Genomic DNA, 17,138 nt, shown 5'->3' on the forward strand with positions numbered 1-17,138 from the left:
GGGGGGGGGGGGGGGCAGGTGAGACCGCCCCGTACAAGAATGAGAGGAAGCGGGGAAGGGGCGCCGACGGGGTCGAATGACATCGATTCCAGCTACTGAACGCCTCTACCGTAAATGGCGGCTCCCCCCTTTACAGGGGGTAAAGCGTGGACTGGGAGGATGAAAACCCGCTCTTGAGGACTGACTTATTCCCCGCTCCTCCCAGACTATGGGAATGGCTAGGGGGAGCGTGGCGGATACTCTTTGCTATCCCTGAATAGGGATAAAGAATGTCTAATCCGGGTGCTTGAGTTAATAGTACCTGGGCCGTCGGCCATTCACAAACAAAAGGAGAGCCCAGCCAGGAGCGAGGAAACTAATTGGTTCCCCACCGAGGCAGGGAGCCGGGGAAATAATGCCAGAAGCAATTCCCTGGCTCCCCAATAAGCCCCAAGGAAGGCACCCGGCAGGGGTTTTAGTGGGTAGGGCTTCCTCTTATCAAGAGCGGAGAGGAGTTTCACATAACCCGCGGTCCTTTCCAGAGGATCGCGAGTATGCGTAATGCATTTCCTCCGCTTTTTTTTTTTAATAAACCAGGGGAAATGCATTACGCATGCCCACAGTCCTTGGGCGAGGACCACGGGTTATGTGAGACTCCTCCCCAAATTATTTGGGGAGACCATAACCACAAAAACCTCTGGCGGGTCTGTCCTTAGTCCTTGGTGGAGACATCCCTGGAACCATGTGAGCATTACTTCAGGGACGCCTCCTTGCACAGTCCACTGAGGACCCATTCTTAGGCCGGAAGGGGGGACTTTCTCCTCTCGGCTTTTCTTATCAGCGGCGCGGTGCGATTCAATACCGCGCCGCCTCCATCCCGGGCCGTTACTATGGAAAGGGCGCACCCCCGTGCATCCCTCTCAACGGCCCGAGTGGGAGGGGGGCCCGGGAGGGTTGAGTAATCAATCCAGGCCCCAGATCCTCCCTCGGCTGAACAGCCGGCGTGGGCCCCGATCGAGATGGTTAGATCGGGGCTTTCTTTGCCGGATCCCCCGGTAGTAATCCCGGATACTCCGTCTTCGGTGCCATTCTCATTGGCGCCAGGAAAGCGGCCTCCCGCTCACCTCACGGCCCCCTCCCGACCCCCTGGAACGCCCCCGCTTATGGCCTGGCGGTCACGCCTTAGTCGCCGGCTCTCCCTTGCTTAAGGCGAGCGCAGGACTATCCATGCGGTAGTCCGCATTCCGGTCTTTTTCGTGATACATTACGCCCTCTCGGTGCAGTCCCTCGCGGCGTGCCCGGCTCGGCCATCGGAAGCAATCCTGACACCGGTCGGTAAGTCCGTAGCAGGATACCCGGACATGGCCGAGCCCCAAACATCTAAAGCACTGAGGTGGTTGGTTGAACGGAAACTCCACTTTTACCGTTGCTCACCCGAGTGACAACTTCCTAACCTTAGCGACGGCTGAAGCCGCGCCCAGGCTGCCCCCAAAATCCTTGAGCTCCACCTTACGGGGTCCAAACGCACCTTTTTCTTGTCGCAGGCCTCGCTTGTTGCTTCCCTGACTTCCGAAGGCAGGACCGATTTGTCTATTCTGACCGGATTTCCTCCACTCTCAAAAGTCTGGAGACCCTCGCCTCTAGCGCCACTTCGCGGAGCCTTCTGGCGAGGGTTTCCGCGTTCGCCTCCCTCTCTGGGCCGGCCAGCCCGATAAGGAGGCCGCCATCTGCAACCTTCCTAACAAAGGCCGGCTCCCTATCTCCTCCAAAAAGAATTGCCCCCTTCACTCTTCTAAGGACCTCCGTGAAGGTGAGGTTCCCTTTTCCTAGTCTCACAGTCACCGCCGCCATCCTCGGCGGCGGCGGGCTCGTTTCTGCTGGGCGCTGCGTAGGAACCATAGGGGGAGGATACGCCGATCGATCACTCGGCGTCGCGCTCCGGTCCCCCCGCCCTCACCTTGTTTTCCAGAGACGGGCCAACTGGTCCCTTTTGGTACTATCCTCTGTTTCTCTTCTTCCTCCTCCTGGGTGTTCTCCATTCCCCCTTCCCGCAGAGGTGGGGATACCCCGCGCGTTTCCGCTAGCGACCGCGTTCCTGATCCTCGGGGGAGGGCGACATCCCTGAGTGAGGATGTCGTTCGATCTTTCTTTTCAGGCGCTACTTCCGGGAAGGGATATGACGCCCGGTCTCTCCCCGTCATTCTCTCTTCTTCTCTCGCCTTCTTCAGAGAGCTGAACTCAGCTTGGAGGCGGGCTATCTCATGCTTAAGTTGAGCCACCTGCTCTTTTCTTCCTTTTTTTTCTTTCTCCGCACTTGCCTGTCTCTAAATATCAGACTGCTATGCGGAAATTTTATAGCGGTCTGCCCTGCTCTCAGCTATGTTTAGCCTTCTTTCCACTGACTCTGCCCTGCGTTCTACTGCCTCCGTCATACTTTTCCGCCAATTTTACCCTCCTATTCGCTTCCCTTTTCCAGTGTTCCTTCCTCCTCTTCTCCTCCAGAATCCTCAACGAATCCCGGGTTTCGTCGTGGATGTCTGCATCTGTATTCCACAAGGCCCTAAGGGTCTTGCTACACTTCACCCGCGCATCCCCATCCATGCCTTTACTCTTCTTCCTGAAGGTTTTCACTTTGTGTCAGTTGGTCTCAAGGTTCTTCATTATTTCTCCTAATTGGGCCACGATAGCTTTAACATTTAGAGGACTATCACAGTCCAACGCCTCCCCTTCTGAGGAAGAGGAGGATTTCTCATTTATCGGGACCACCATATCTTCTCCTGTTCTTCCTCCTTCTCCTTTTTCTCTCTGGGGGGCCGATTTTGATGGCTCCTCCTAAGATGGTTTCCCTGTCTCTTCTTTTTTCCTTCTCTTCCTCATAAACTCCTCCTTTAAGAATAACTCCGACAGCAACGACACTTGTGGTGACGTCGTCGTCGTCTCGCCCCCTTTTTCTCTCTCTCCTTCTCCATTCTCCTCGCGGCGGTAGCAGTAATTTCCGGTGCGCCCGCCATTGACGCACCGCCAGTCGTCTTCTCGTTCGGCCCAGCGCTCGTTGACGACAAGCGAAAGGTCTGAGGCCATAATCCCTCCATGTCGGCGCAATAGCTCTGAAATTGCCGCAATTTTCTTTCTATCTTTTATAATCTTATTTTGCTATGGGGAGCTTAACGGCGGCCCCCCTCCCAGGTGACTTATCGGGCCACCCTCTAGGCCAGTGTGGTTTTACGGAATCTTTGGGGCCCGCCTTGCCACCGCTGTGGGACCTCAGAAACTCAACCCATCCCGACATTTCCCGAAGTCCCTAATACTCCCGTGCGCAGCTTCCTATACGGGAGCAGCGCCGGCGGACCAAGCCGCCAACGGTCGTGTTTGTGGGAGACGCAAGGTTGCCAGGATGCGGCACCTCCTCAATGGGAGGGCCAATGTATTGGCCCTCGCGACTCCATTCCAATCGTTAGAAATCCGTGGACTCTACCTCGGAATACATCCGAGCAGCTCCGCGGATTCCAGTCGCCCGGCCTCAACCTCGAAATCGTTTGAGCGGCCCGGTACACCTCTCTACTCCCCGCATACCGTGAGGCTACGCCTCCGATATGCAATCGTGGGTGTGGGTTCCTCTCGTCTTTCGACAAGGACCATAGTCCATGTCGAACGGGTCGAGGGTATCCCATCTTGCTGGGCTGCCGAAGCATCGGCGTGCAATGCTTACTGAAGGTGGAATCTTCTTCTCCCCCGAGACGGGACAGCATTCCTGCTCACTTCGGAGCGGAGGTCTCTCCAATCCAACCACTTCCCTATGATTTTTTTTATCGAGGTTTACTCCTATGGGCTGGCGGAAAAGCAGTTCTCTTTACGGTCTCAGCCGGCCGGGCGTTTGTAGTCGGAGCCACCTTTTCTTACTGGCAACTGGGCCGGAGCCCTAACGGGGTGGATCGTTGATCGCGGGCGTGCCCCGCGCTGTAAGGGTCGGGTTACTCGCATCGGCCGCTCCATGAGCTGATCGGGTGCGCTTCCCTTTCACTAGTACTCTCGGGCGCAGCTGTCCACCTGGGAGGATCTTTTAGTCGCCTCATACGACGCGCAAGCCATACATTGATGGTATTCTTATGCTCCGTCGCCCACACGGAAAATCTCTTGCCTTAAAAAGAAAAAAAGAAAAAATGAGCTCTGATATCATGGTACACAATTGCAAAATGCAGATGCAGGGGATTTTTTCTCTCCTGGGCTGATCGTTCCAACGATCAACTTTCAGTCTTGAGCAGACATCTCATGTGTCGAGACGTATTGTACCTTTGTAGTATTCATCATAATTAGTTATTTCTTTGATTCTACAAAGGCATACAGAAAGAGTAAATAATCCAGAAATTAATTTATATTTATTTTTATTTATTAATATTATTTTTTAATATATTATATTGTAAAATTTAGAAGATGAAAGCGACACCCGAAGAACTTGATAAAAATTTGAATAAATATTATGGCCCAATAGACGGAGTGCGGCCGGAAGACCATTTGGGGGAGCTTATTTATATTACACTCAACGGAAGTTTTTGTTTAAAAAATTTAACAGCACAAAATGTTTACATACAAGACGGACGATACAGAAGGAGGAAAATGTGCGAAAATTATTTTAATCAACTAAAATTATTTTAGATTAACTAAACATAATTATATATTAATATAATTATAAAAATATAAAAATTATAAATTAATATACACACAACATACTATTCATCATATAAGTACATACACACTATACTTATCATTATTTTGTGTACGTTGCAATGAACAAATAGTACAGAATGTGGGGAAAGCGATAGAGTGCCATGAGTGCATTGAACACTTCCAGCTCAATAAACAAGGTATACTCAATGCACGTGAAATCATAGTAAAAAAACAATATTAAAAATGCGTTACAAACATTTATAACATTTCTAATATTTATAACATTTTTATATTTTATACAAACATTTATAACATTAATAATATTTTACAACATTTATAGTTTTATTTAGCTATATTAATAAATTTATATGTTGCGTATGCCGTCAAATTTTTAATTATGCTTTACCTTACCCCTTAGTTTCTAAGCATAATTTTTGTAACAAAATAAATTAATATTAATACAAATAATCTGTACATGTAACACTTTCAAAATGTATAAATTATAAATTGTAATCACAAGACCTGCTGTTTATTTAAATTATTCCCTTTTCCTATTCCTTAATACACCACAAATTGTCTTAAAATATTATCTAATCTTTTGCGGAGCACAGCGAGTGATACATTATAAGCAAACGCTTGCAAAATCTTGTCGCGGTAGTACAGTGTACGTGCTCATTAGTAATAAGAATATCGTGTGTCACATTCTTCTCGCGTATCGTACTGTCGAATGCATACGTTTGCAAAATCTGAGATTTGTCGCACAATGTCCTTGATATTTAATACATTTGCAAATTCTTAGATTTCGAAGCTGCAACTAAAAAATATACGCCGTGAAATACGCGAGCGGACGGCGCCGCGAACGGTGCGGACGGCGCGAACGGCGTGAAAATCCGCCGGAAAATCCATCGCGGGCCGCGAAACGCAGCGGATCGATAAAATGATTAATTGAAAGAAAACTATAAAAATTATGTAAATATATTGGTATATAATATCGATAATAAATTACCGACCATTGGTAATATCGGTATTATGTAAATATGTCGGTAAAAATTATATAAATATCTGTTGGTATATAATATCAGTAATAAATTACCGACCGTAGATAATATCGGTATTGTATAATTATATGTTGGAAAAAATTATGTAATTAAATGTTGGTATATAATATCGATAATAGATTATCGATTGTTGGTAATATCGGTATGTTCTCCCCAATTACCGAACGCTGGTAATATCGGTATGTCCCTTCGTGACGTCATTTGTGTGACAAACAAGATACGATAAGAGAATACTTTGTTATGGATCCTTACTCGAACGTCGACTATTTGTATCTCTGTCAGACGTATGCAAAGATACCCAAGCATCTTATACGGGATAATGCAATCTGCTGATTCTCTATAAGCAGGATAGTACCAATTTGAAACCTGTGTATAACGATCACGTGAACACTGACATGACGTACAAAGATTTTTGTGCGCTGTGTCGCAAATGTTGGTAGCAAAAATATGGTTTCGAAGTGATAGACAAGGATAGTTCTATGACCAATGGACGATATCAGCGGGGATTTAACGATTTTGCGATACCGTAACGTGACCATTCATCGTTTGTGCGTCAACGAGGAAACGTCTACCACATTGTAATGGCGACATTGGTTGAAGGCTGCACATAAACGAGCAGCCCAAAGATTAAAAGATAGCGAGAAGATAGCGAAGGAAATTGCGAAAACGAGCGAATCGATTCATAAAAAATATCGAGCTTTGAAAACCGATAAGATAGCGAAAGATATTGCGCTGGAAAGACACTTTCGACCTGTTATCGAGCCCCTGAAGCAGATTGTGGAACATATCACTCATGTGAAACCTGACGCATCGTTCATATTGGGAAATGACGCGTTATCGATTGAAGAGAAGAAACTAAAGCGCAGATCCGAACGCTTACTCATCGCCTCTACACCGATTTACCAGAAGCGGAAAAAATCAAATATCACGATTCTCCTACGGTAACCTCCACCCTAACAGACAACTTGCATCGTACACAATCGCGCGAAATGCCTCCACCACGTGTTACTCTGACTACAGATGAAGGTGTTTTCGAGATCACTGGCGATTCATTAGTAATATCGATTAGACTTGAGTTGCAAACGTCCCAGGGACAGGAAACTTTGCACACTCATTTTGGTCTATTGAGGCAAATTGGAGCAATCTTAAGCAGCGACAAACATATTACCATAGATTACGTGTATGGTGTGTATTTCAGCAGTGACGGGACGAAGCTCGGCGATAAAAGTTTCGACGTAGATATCGACGATAATATAATCATTGGCGGTGTAAAATACGCGGGAACACCTAGTCTATACGAGTAGATTTTCAAGAAAATTCCCGACGATGCCGTCTACACCGAGGCCGATAAACAAAAATACAAAAGTATATTACTGGTGTATTAATTAAAGTATTACTGGCAACAAATGGTCACTGGCGCAATTACAACGCGCTGAAATTCATATTGAGTAACAGTGAGTTCAAATCTAAAATATAATCGGCTCCTTAATGATTGATACATCGATCAACATGGCGGGCAGAAGTTAAACCACACCGTGTGCCATGATACTAAACGACAATGCGATCGACTACGTTCACTGGGACGATCACAACGAGCTGGTGAATGGTCTGCGGAAGCTTCACGACAAGCTGGCAATAACGCTCACGACAATGAAATTCTATTCATTATCGAGGAACTTCGCGAGGTGGGTCTTGTTATAAATTAAATTGCACATCGATGATATGCGTTGCTCGCATCCAAATGTCAATCAATAAATTTGGTGTTTCGCTCCAAAAGAGAGGACCGTCGACGATGAACTATTACTCGTGGAGGGGAGTACTCAGAAATTATGTACGCGATAGCGCTCTGTGCATGGTCGCCTCCGACTTTAATGCGAGATCGAGCAAAATACGATGTGCAGCGCAACCGGAAGCCAACAGTGACGCAGTCAATAAACTGTATGTGGAAAGAGGTCTCGCTACATTGGAAGAGAAACAGGAAGAATTTGAAAAGGAACAGGAGGAATTTAAGAAAAACCTGTTTAGGCTTTATGTAGAATCACGTACCATGTGGGAGAAAGTGTTTGCAGTGCGTGAACACATTGAATCGATGGAATTTAAGACAGTGCGCTCACAGTTTCGTCATTCGTGGTAAGGCGACCTCAACGATCAAACATGCGGAAAACTGGTGGAGAGGGGAAACAACACAGCCCCGAAACAACACAGCCCCGATTGATGAAGGAGATGCATGTTCCTGCGAGAAGGCATTTTCCTCGTAGACGCTCCATTGTGTGTGTATACGATGATCTGTGGCAGGCCGATGTAGTAGAGATACGTCCGTATTCGAGGCTCAACGTTGGCTGCCACTACACGTTCACAGTTATCGATGTGCTGAACAAGCACGCTTAGGCCATGCCGCTAAAGGCTAAGAGCGAAAAGAAGGTAGCCGAAGCGTTCAGCAAGATAATTCGAGGTAGCGGAAGATGTTCAACAAATTTGCAAATCAGCCAAGGAAAAGTATCCTACAATAGCGATGTACAGAGACTTGAGAAGAAACACAGCATCAATTATTATACGACGTATTCGGTTATGAAGGCTTTCGTTGTGGAACGATTCAATCGTACACTGAAGAATGATATGTGGAAAGTGTTTACACTACAAGGAACCTACAGATGGATCGCCTCGTTACCGCGTCTCGTGTCACAATACAACGAGCGCAAATATTGGACCATCGGTATGCATCCTATCGATGTGACCCCTACGATCGCTAAAAAACTCCTAAGTACGGTCTACAGCAACGTAAAGTTTGCAGCTCCGGCGATTCAAAGTGAGCGACCCAGTACGTGTGAACAAGTTCAAGACTGTCTTTGTTAAAGGTTACACGCCCAATTGGATTACTGAGATGTTTAAGAACGTCAAGGTGCAGGCGACCAATCCTGTGACCTATTTGCTTGAGGATTCTCACGGACAGCCGGTAGTCCGAGGTTTCTACGAGTACGAACTGCGTCCCATTGCCAATCCAAACGTATACTTGGTGGAAGAGATGTTCCGTAGAAAAGGCAATAAGGTTTATGTGAATTGGCTGCGATTCGATAAATCATGCAACTCGTTGATACACAAGGATAATGTGTTATAAAAATAAGTTTATTATAATGTTTGCTATATCTTATTATATGTATTACATAAAATATATGGGTTTTATGGCTACATAAAATGTATATATTCTATTTATACGTAAAATGTACGATTTATATTCTATTTACAATGGTAATTTGTAATGTCCTCATTGTAACGTATCAGTCGATCGGGTACAATATACCGCTTATCGTCATACAGACTTAGAACAATTTTCATTTCAGACACTGTGTACACTTCATGCAATTTTGATCTTATGCACGATTGATGGTGAATCGTTTCGATTTCCTCTTTCAAACACTGTGCGTAATCGTCGAAAAATATCGTTTGCGCTACGACATTACTCTTGACACCTTTGGCTTTTTCGTGTCCTTCTTGCCGTCCACTCTCAACGCGTACATCTTTGCCCTAAATCCTATAAATTCCGTCATGATCGCTCCGTTGTTTTCGTCTTTCTTATTTACAAGCGGTATACCGTACGCGTTGTCAGCGGGATAATCGCTCGTATTAAACCTTGCAATATCGCGTTTCCTGGTCATATACATCATCGCATTCGATGTTATAAATGAGACTGTCGGTGTCAGTGTATGTTCGAGATTCAAGCTTACTTATTCGCGAGTCTGTTTGTTGATTTCGAGCAAGGACATGTGAACCAGCGAGTCCGTAGCGCGCCCCAAGTTATCAGCTCGACACGTCGAAGTAATCATTAACGCTGTCATAGCAACCACTGCCAAACAACGATTCCACGAATCATCAGCCGGCACGCGCCGCGAATCATCTAATCACCTTTATCTCCTTTTTAGGAAATCAAGGCATGCGACAATCTAGCGTTTATCTCGCATCCAATCCGCGCACGACAGAGCACAGTGAAAACGGGAATATCACCAGCCGTTCGTGGCAGCTACGGTCACTTCATTCTGGGTTTTCGGCAACGATTTTTCTAAAGCCAACGTGGTCCCCGAGCATTAAGTCAATCTTTCTTGTTCAGTGTTCTCTGTGCCGGGCGACTCTTTCATGCCTTTCGTTCAAAAAAAGTATATCCATCGCGGACGTTTCTGAACTTTGGTCTCTCTTCGTGAACGTATCGTCATCGACCGACTGAGTTCACAGTTGGAAGAGTAGCTGGCTGTCTGTCTCTTTTCGTCGCGTAACGAACTCTCTCGACCGAATGTTAAATTCGGTCTCGCCGTTCGTGAAGCTCTCGCCTTCTCAATCTGTGCTCTCTGACAGGTTGTACTCGCTGTCTAAGTCACGGCTCGCTAAAACTGAAATTCACGTCAGGAATCGGCTCTCTTACCGTTCGCGGCTTTCTTCTATTTGATAACTGTTTAAGTGTATTTGTATCTTGTTGAGCCTCATTGTCATCGAGCCTCGACAACCGTACGCGATTCAGAGTCCGAGATCATCGCATGTGAAGATTTCCGTCGTCCGCGGCAAGATCTGCGGATGAGTCTCTGTAAGAGATTTCACAAGATTTCCGTCGCGATTAATGTGACTCGCCGACAGACTCTGAGAAGATTTCCGGTGTGCGGAGCGCACAAGTCGAGCACTCGGAGATCAATTAGAACACCTGATCGAACGCGCTGCAAAATAAAGTTTTGTTTAAACGGGGATTCCGATGTGAGTTCATTTTCACTACACCATCTCATCTCCCGTTCATCACACCACCGGGCCTCGTGCGAGGTCGAGCCGGCATATAGAATCTGCTTGCCTTCACGAAGCGATTCTGATAGATTGTACATTATTTTACATTTATCGCGATATAGAGGATACTTGCGATGAAATTCATATAAATAAATCTTTGATATATCGAGTATGCACATTGCCACATAGATTGGTTTGTTAAATTTCACTTCGAATTTGCGCAATTCAATCGCGATTAATTTTTCCGAAAATACACTTCTATTGTGAAATTTGGTTTTGCGATCATTGTCTCTGCACCATCCCAATGTGTTACTAGTTGTACATCGACATGATCTGTAGCTCTCGCTGGCTAGTCGCGGTCGCAATGGTTACCTCGCGGCAAAATATGCTTCCGCGAATCGGTAAGCAACACGCGTGAACAATTGTAGATCTCGCACGCATTACTAAATAAAGTAATTTTTCTTGCTAGCTGATGAGACTGGCGGTCTCAACCAACCAGTGCACAAAGTGTTGTTAAGCGAGTGAGCCGTTAGAAGCGGATTCCGCCGTTTGCGAAGTCAGTCTGCTCTGATGGTTCCCGCGACGATCATCTCTGAGAGATTATATGAACCGGTAATCATTTTCTTTTCTTGGTCCAGTTAATACGAGGTAAGAGACTAGTCGCGAGGACTAGTCGCAGAACTAGAGCGAGGACTAGTCGTAGAACTCTGAGATCTCTGCGCTCTCGATATCGCTCTCAGGCTCTGCTAGAATCAATAACCGTAATTCTTTCTTTATTGCTTCGGCCGACTATTCTCATATAATTGTTTCGGACCTCGTTTCGCTTGGTTATGCGAGTTGCTTTATCTCTGCTTCTCTTCGAAGGAGAGAAGTCAAATCCGTGATCGCTCGAAAAAAACCCGCATTGTGTGCGGCTCATCGTGTGCAGTTTATACTTATCGGTCCACGAAGTAGTCTATGTCTTATCAATTTATTATTTGCATTTACTTTAATTTCCTTCGTTCTTGTGCATGCGATTGATAGCTTCGAGAGCGCGATCAAGACGGTTCTCGCGATCGTGAGCGCCAGGATCAAGAAAGATTTCCGTCACTTCGCGCTTAAAATCTCCGTCCATAGAGTGTCTACCTGACGTTCCTCAAGATTTCCGTCGCAATAGCCTGACTCGGCCTTAGATGCAAAGAAGATGGATGCATGAACCAAATCGTCGCTTGATCGTTGAGCAGAACTTTCCTGTTAATTGTTGTTTTTTTGTTCCACGGCTGACGGCAAAGTTGATTGGTGTCAGTCGATGCAATAAAAGTGATTTTCGTGTTAAATGAGTGTCTCTCATTCCGTCAACCCTCCCTCCGCTCATCACGTCTATTTCTGGGTGAAATCAGCGATGTCTCGGGTTCAATATTCGATTCCACTAATGGAATCCGAGACAAGCACCACTTTAGAGATTTAGGTTGGTCGGGAGAATTTTGAAACGTATTTAAAGCGGTTTTTGGTTACTCGTTGCATTAGTCGTTTTGCAACAAAGGCATTTAGTGGACAAATATTATTTTGAGAAGAATGCACAGTGCTGAAAGAAAAAACTATTACGTAATAAACTACGAATAAACTACGAATGAACTATTACGTATCTGTGCAAGATGATGCTCGAGGAAAAAAGGTAGGTCTCAATAATTACCTTCTCGTACTTTTATGGATCATTTATTTTTAAATGTGTATCGCAACCGCATAAAATTATTTATGATTTATAGTGTATCGTGTTTTTATAGTAACCGCGTTGTACAGCCCGTATTTTGTGGTGAAGATACGCCTTGATGTCAACATCTTTTAAGTATTTGGAGATTGAGATCAGCGTAGGACCGGTATCCATTGTGCAGCTAGTCATTAGTGGCAATCGTGGCAAACAATTGATCTTACATTCGGCAACCTGAAGGGGATTGATGGCAAGACGTGAAGACATTTTACAACTTTTGCAAACAACAGATGCGTCCTCCTCTTCACTATGGATTCGCGATATGGCGGTGGAATGCTGCACGATGTACGCCAAAGGATTTTTAAAATTCGCATTATCCGATAACTGCATATACTTGCAACCAATTACAGTGGAATATTTGTTTACACTAGAGCATTGTATTGACCATATGTATGTGATTATATGAAAATACACATATTGTTAACACAAAATGTAAAAATTTTGTAAAAATTCTTCGAGAGAAGAATATTATCGAAACGTATAATGCGATATCGGTGATATGCGATAGCAGAGACTTTGACAGCGGTTCAATCGATTGCGAGCTATTAGCATGCGCAATGAATGATATTATGTATGAAATATTGAACAAATAATCTGTACATGTAACACTTTTAAAATATATAAATTATAAATTGTAATCACAAAAACTACTGTTTATTTATATTACTCCCTTTCCCATATTTCTGTCAATACAACACAAATTGTCTTAAAATGTTATATGGTCTTTTGCGGAGCATAGCGAGTGATACATAACATGTAAACGCTTGCAAAATTTTGTCGCGGAGCGCAGTGTACGTACTCATTAGTAATAAGAATATCGTGTGTCACTTTTTTGCGTATCGTTCTGCCAAATGCATATGTTTGCAAAATGTTGTCGTGCAGTGTCCTTTATATTTAATACGCATACGTTTGCAAATTCTTAGAGTTTGAATCCGCGACTGAAAAAAAATATATGCCGCGAAATACGCGAGCGGTGGGCGCGAAAAATTCGCCGCAAACCGCCGCGGATCGATGAAATGATTATTTAAAAGAAGATTGTAAAAATTATATAAATATATTGGTATGTAATATCAGTAATAAATTACCGATCGTTGGTAATATCGGTATTATGTAAATATGCTGGTAAAAATTATGTAAATATGTTGGTAAAAATTGTGTAATTATATGTTGATATATAATGTAATCAATTATTAAATATTGCCATATTGATAATAAATTACCGACCGTTAGTAATATCGGTATGTCCCCCTGTTCGAGATCGATTGTTCGATCCCGAAGAGGTCGACTCGGATAACAGTTCGAATCATAACAGTCGCCCGGATCCACGCGTTATCAAGCTGTGATCCTAATTGTTTCTCATGGGCTAACCGACTACGAATAACACGCTGTGCGTGCCGTTGCCACGGCAACTATCGCCTAACACCGAACTCCGAAAGCGGCTGCGAACGTTAGAAAGAAGAATCATGTTTTTTTTGTATATCGTCATCTCAAGCTTAAGCGCCGTGGCCAATCCGCAGTTGCCAAGCGCCGAGACTCATCATTTAAAAAGGCGACAACCAAGAATAATCACATTCTCTCGTTTTCGAACCGTCTTATCGCCGGTACTCAGTATTCGACCACGGCACGTTTGCCATCATTAATGGTCAACTCCGTTTCAACCATACCTTCGCTCGTTAGATATTAAATTGTGTGTTAGTTGTTAATTAAGATTCAATTTGTTTCGTCTTTGAAGCGACTTGCTTAATTCAAACCTTTCCGAGCGGACACATCGAACATCAACTGATCTAGAACCAACACAAATTCGGTGCGTCGTCCGAGCTCACACGATCAAATCGCTCGAGCTGTCCGGGAAGTTCGCTTGCCACGAAAACCTACGGCAATGTTGCGAACATTGTTGGTCTTTCGAGCCGGATAGCGAGTGATCGTGTGAGTAAGACCGAGTGCACGACGGCTCATTACAACCATGGAACAGCAGCTCACGAAACAAGTGCGCTTGCAACGCTCGATCGAGCGCACAATCGAGAACGCGAAGAAGGTCGGCAAGGGCAACCTGACTCCCGCTAAACTGCGTTCAAGAATCAATTCCCTCAAGGACATTTGGGCGCAGTACCAGGAAGGACACAATTTACTATCCCGAGCTGTACCCTCAACCACCAAGGCCTCGCTCGACTACTTCAAGGACGGACACTACGACGCAACGGAGGACGCCTTCACTGCTGCATCTGACTTCCTCGCTGATCTCCTCGAAGAGTTGGAACCTTTTGTGAATCCGAACCAGTCTTTTTCTAATGCGACGACGCGACCCGACGCTTTCTCATTCTCACTCGCTCACTCCCCAATTCGGTTGCCTCCGTTTGACGGAACCTTTGACGAATGGGAACAATTTCGTGATCGGTTTACAGCTCTTATTCGCAATAACAAAGATCTGACTGATTTCGCTCGAATGCATTATCTTGTGTCATGTTTAAGAGGTCGCGCCCTCGAGTGCGTTGCCAATCTTCCAGTCACAGCAGACAATTTTGAAATCGCGTGGCAAGCTTTAACCTCTCGGTTCGAGGATCGTCAGCGCTCGCTCATTTGTCAACAATACTAACTCTCAATACAGTAACTCGCGAAAGTTCTGTTGAGCTGCAGACATTACTAGACAAGGTCAACATCGCGGTAGCTTCTCTCACAAGCTTGAATCGTTCTCCCGAACAATTATGGAACGATGTACTAGTGCATTCGGTTGTTTCGAAGCTCGATTCGATAACGCGAAAGGCTTGGAACATTCGCTCAAGCGAGGCTGAATCGCCTCCCTCATTCGACGAGCTCAGTCGTTTCTTGCACTCACGCGTTCGCGCTCTCGAAGCAAATATTCCAACTGGGTCGTCAAAGGTATCAACCAAGGCGTTCCCAACGTCAAAGGTTCATGTCGCAACCACCGTTCCGAACGAGTCGTCAACGTGTCCACTCTGTAAAGCGCCGCATTTCATTAATGTTTGTTCAATTTATCTGAGTAAGAGTCCAAGCGCGCGTCGCGATCTTGTCAAGCAACATAACCGCTGTTTCAACTGCTTGAGTCAAAAGCATTTCGCAAAGGACTGCCCAAGTCGATATTCTTGTCGGTTGTGCCAAGGAAAACATTATTCCACTCTTCACATCAGCTCGGACTCTTTCTCAGATTCTGCGACCCGCGCATCAAACCGTTCTCATTCTCAGATCGTCGACTCGAAACCAGAAATTAATTCGTTGTTCGCGTCGACAAGAACGCCTGCTCAATCTCGCGTTCTTTTAGCGACCGCCTTAATAACCGTCAGCTCTTCGTCTGGACCCTCCGTTGTCGTTCGCGCACTAATCGATCAAGGGTCAGAAATGACCTTTATATCTGAAACGCTCGCGCAAATTCTTTGTGTCAAACGAATTCACATGCCAATCTCGGTGTCCGTTGTCGGAGGCAATCACGCCGGAATAATAAAACGCGCCGCTAACATCTCCGTATCTCCGCGAGACTCGGTCGTTCCGTCATTTCCCGTCACCGCGTTAATTTTGAATTCCATCACGTCCTACACTCCGAGTCAAGCTACCAGTGCTTCCTCTCTTTCTCATCTTACTAATTTAAAATGGTCGGACCCGACTCCCCTTAGTCAAGAACCGATTCATATTCTCATAGGCGCGAATTTGTATCATAATATAATTCTCGACGGGGTTCGAAAGGGAGAAGCCGGCAAACCTTTCGCTCAAAACTCAATATTCGGTTGGATAATTTCAGGACCAGTCAGCTTGCGCGTAACTAACATTCACGCCTCGTCCGATAAGAGTGCCTCTAGGCACGCACCACCAAGCGTCTCTACTCATCACGTACTAAATTCTTTGGCTCTCGATGAGGAGATTCGTCGCTTCTGGGAAACGGAAGACCTTCCTCGCAAGGACTTCCTCTCTCCGCAAGACCAAAAATGCGAAGAACATTTCCGAAGCACTCACTCTCGCGCTCCTTGCGGGCGATATATCGTTTGACTTCCTTTTAAAACGGGTCCCCCTATAAACATCGGAGATACTCGTCTCTCGGCGGAAAGAAGTCTCGCCGCGATGACTCGAAAATTCATCAAAAATTCCGAACTCGCGTCAGAATACAGCGAATTTATCGCTGAATACATTCGCCTCGGGCACATGCGCGAGTCGTCACTTCCTCCTTCTTCCTCTGACCAACGCGTGTTCATTCCACATCATGCTGTAATTCGTGATCACAGCCTTACATCGCATTTGCGCGTTGTTTTCAACGCGTCTAACAGAAGCTCAAACGGCTCGTCCTTAAACGACCATCACCTGGTCGGCTCAAAGTTACAAACCAACCTTTCTTCAGTCATTTCGAAGTGGCGCAATCACAAATTCGTGTATTCCGCGGACATCGCTAAGATGTATCGACAAATTCAAATCGACCCTCGCGACATAAACTATCAAAACATTGTTTGGAGAGCGTCTCCGTCAGCACCGATCCGCGAATATCACTTGCTCACTGTAACGTACGGCATGGCCTGCGCGCCGTTTCTAGCGCTTCGCGTTTTAAAACAGCTCGTCGATGACGAAGGCGCAGATTTTCCTCTCGCGATACCGATTCTTTGCAACAATATCTACGTCGATGACCTGCTTTTCGGAGCAGATGATGCCAACAGTCTAACACAAACTCGTGAACAACTGGTTGCTCTTCTTCGTCGCGGAGGATTTCAATTACGGAAATGGTCAAGTAATTCATCCGCTTTGCTAGCCGACATCGATCCAACTGATCACGGGTTAGCATGTAGTCGAATTCTTTCAACTGATGACCGCGTTAACATTCTCGGTGTCACGTGGACTCCAGCGTCGGATACGTTGGAATTTCAAGTTCATACCTCGACGGATATTCCAAGTACTAAACGTTCCATTTTGTCTACCATCGCGAAGCTCTACGATCC

General features: G+C 45.5%; 1 protein-coding gene across 1 annotated transcript in view; it reads right to left on the reverse strand.

The window, feature by feature from the left end:
* Positions 1-11: 11 nt before the first annotated feature.
* Positions 12-17,138, reverse strand: part of LOC116849347 — a 112,484-nt gene continuing 95,357 nt past the window's right edge. Inside the window, exon 4 of the mRNA XM_032826406.1 lies at positions 12-4,117. Within this exon, the coding sequence (XP_032682297.1) occupies positions 4,049-4,117 (69 nt within the window). The 3' untranslated portion in view covers positions 12-4,048. The remainder of the gene's footprint in view (positions 4,118-17,138) is intronic.

Source organism: Odontomachus brunneus, unplaced genomic scaffold (assembly GCF_010583005.1).
Source record: "Odontomachus brunneus isolate Ranch 3 - 2012 unplaced genomic scaffold, Obru_v1 Obru_scaffold_112, whole genome shotgun sequence".
Lineage (NCBI taxonomy): Eukaryota > Metazoa > Arthropoda > Insecta > Hymenoptera > Formicidae > Odontomachus > Odontomachus brunneus.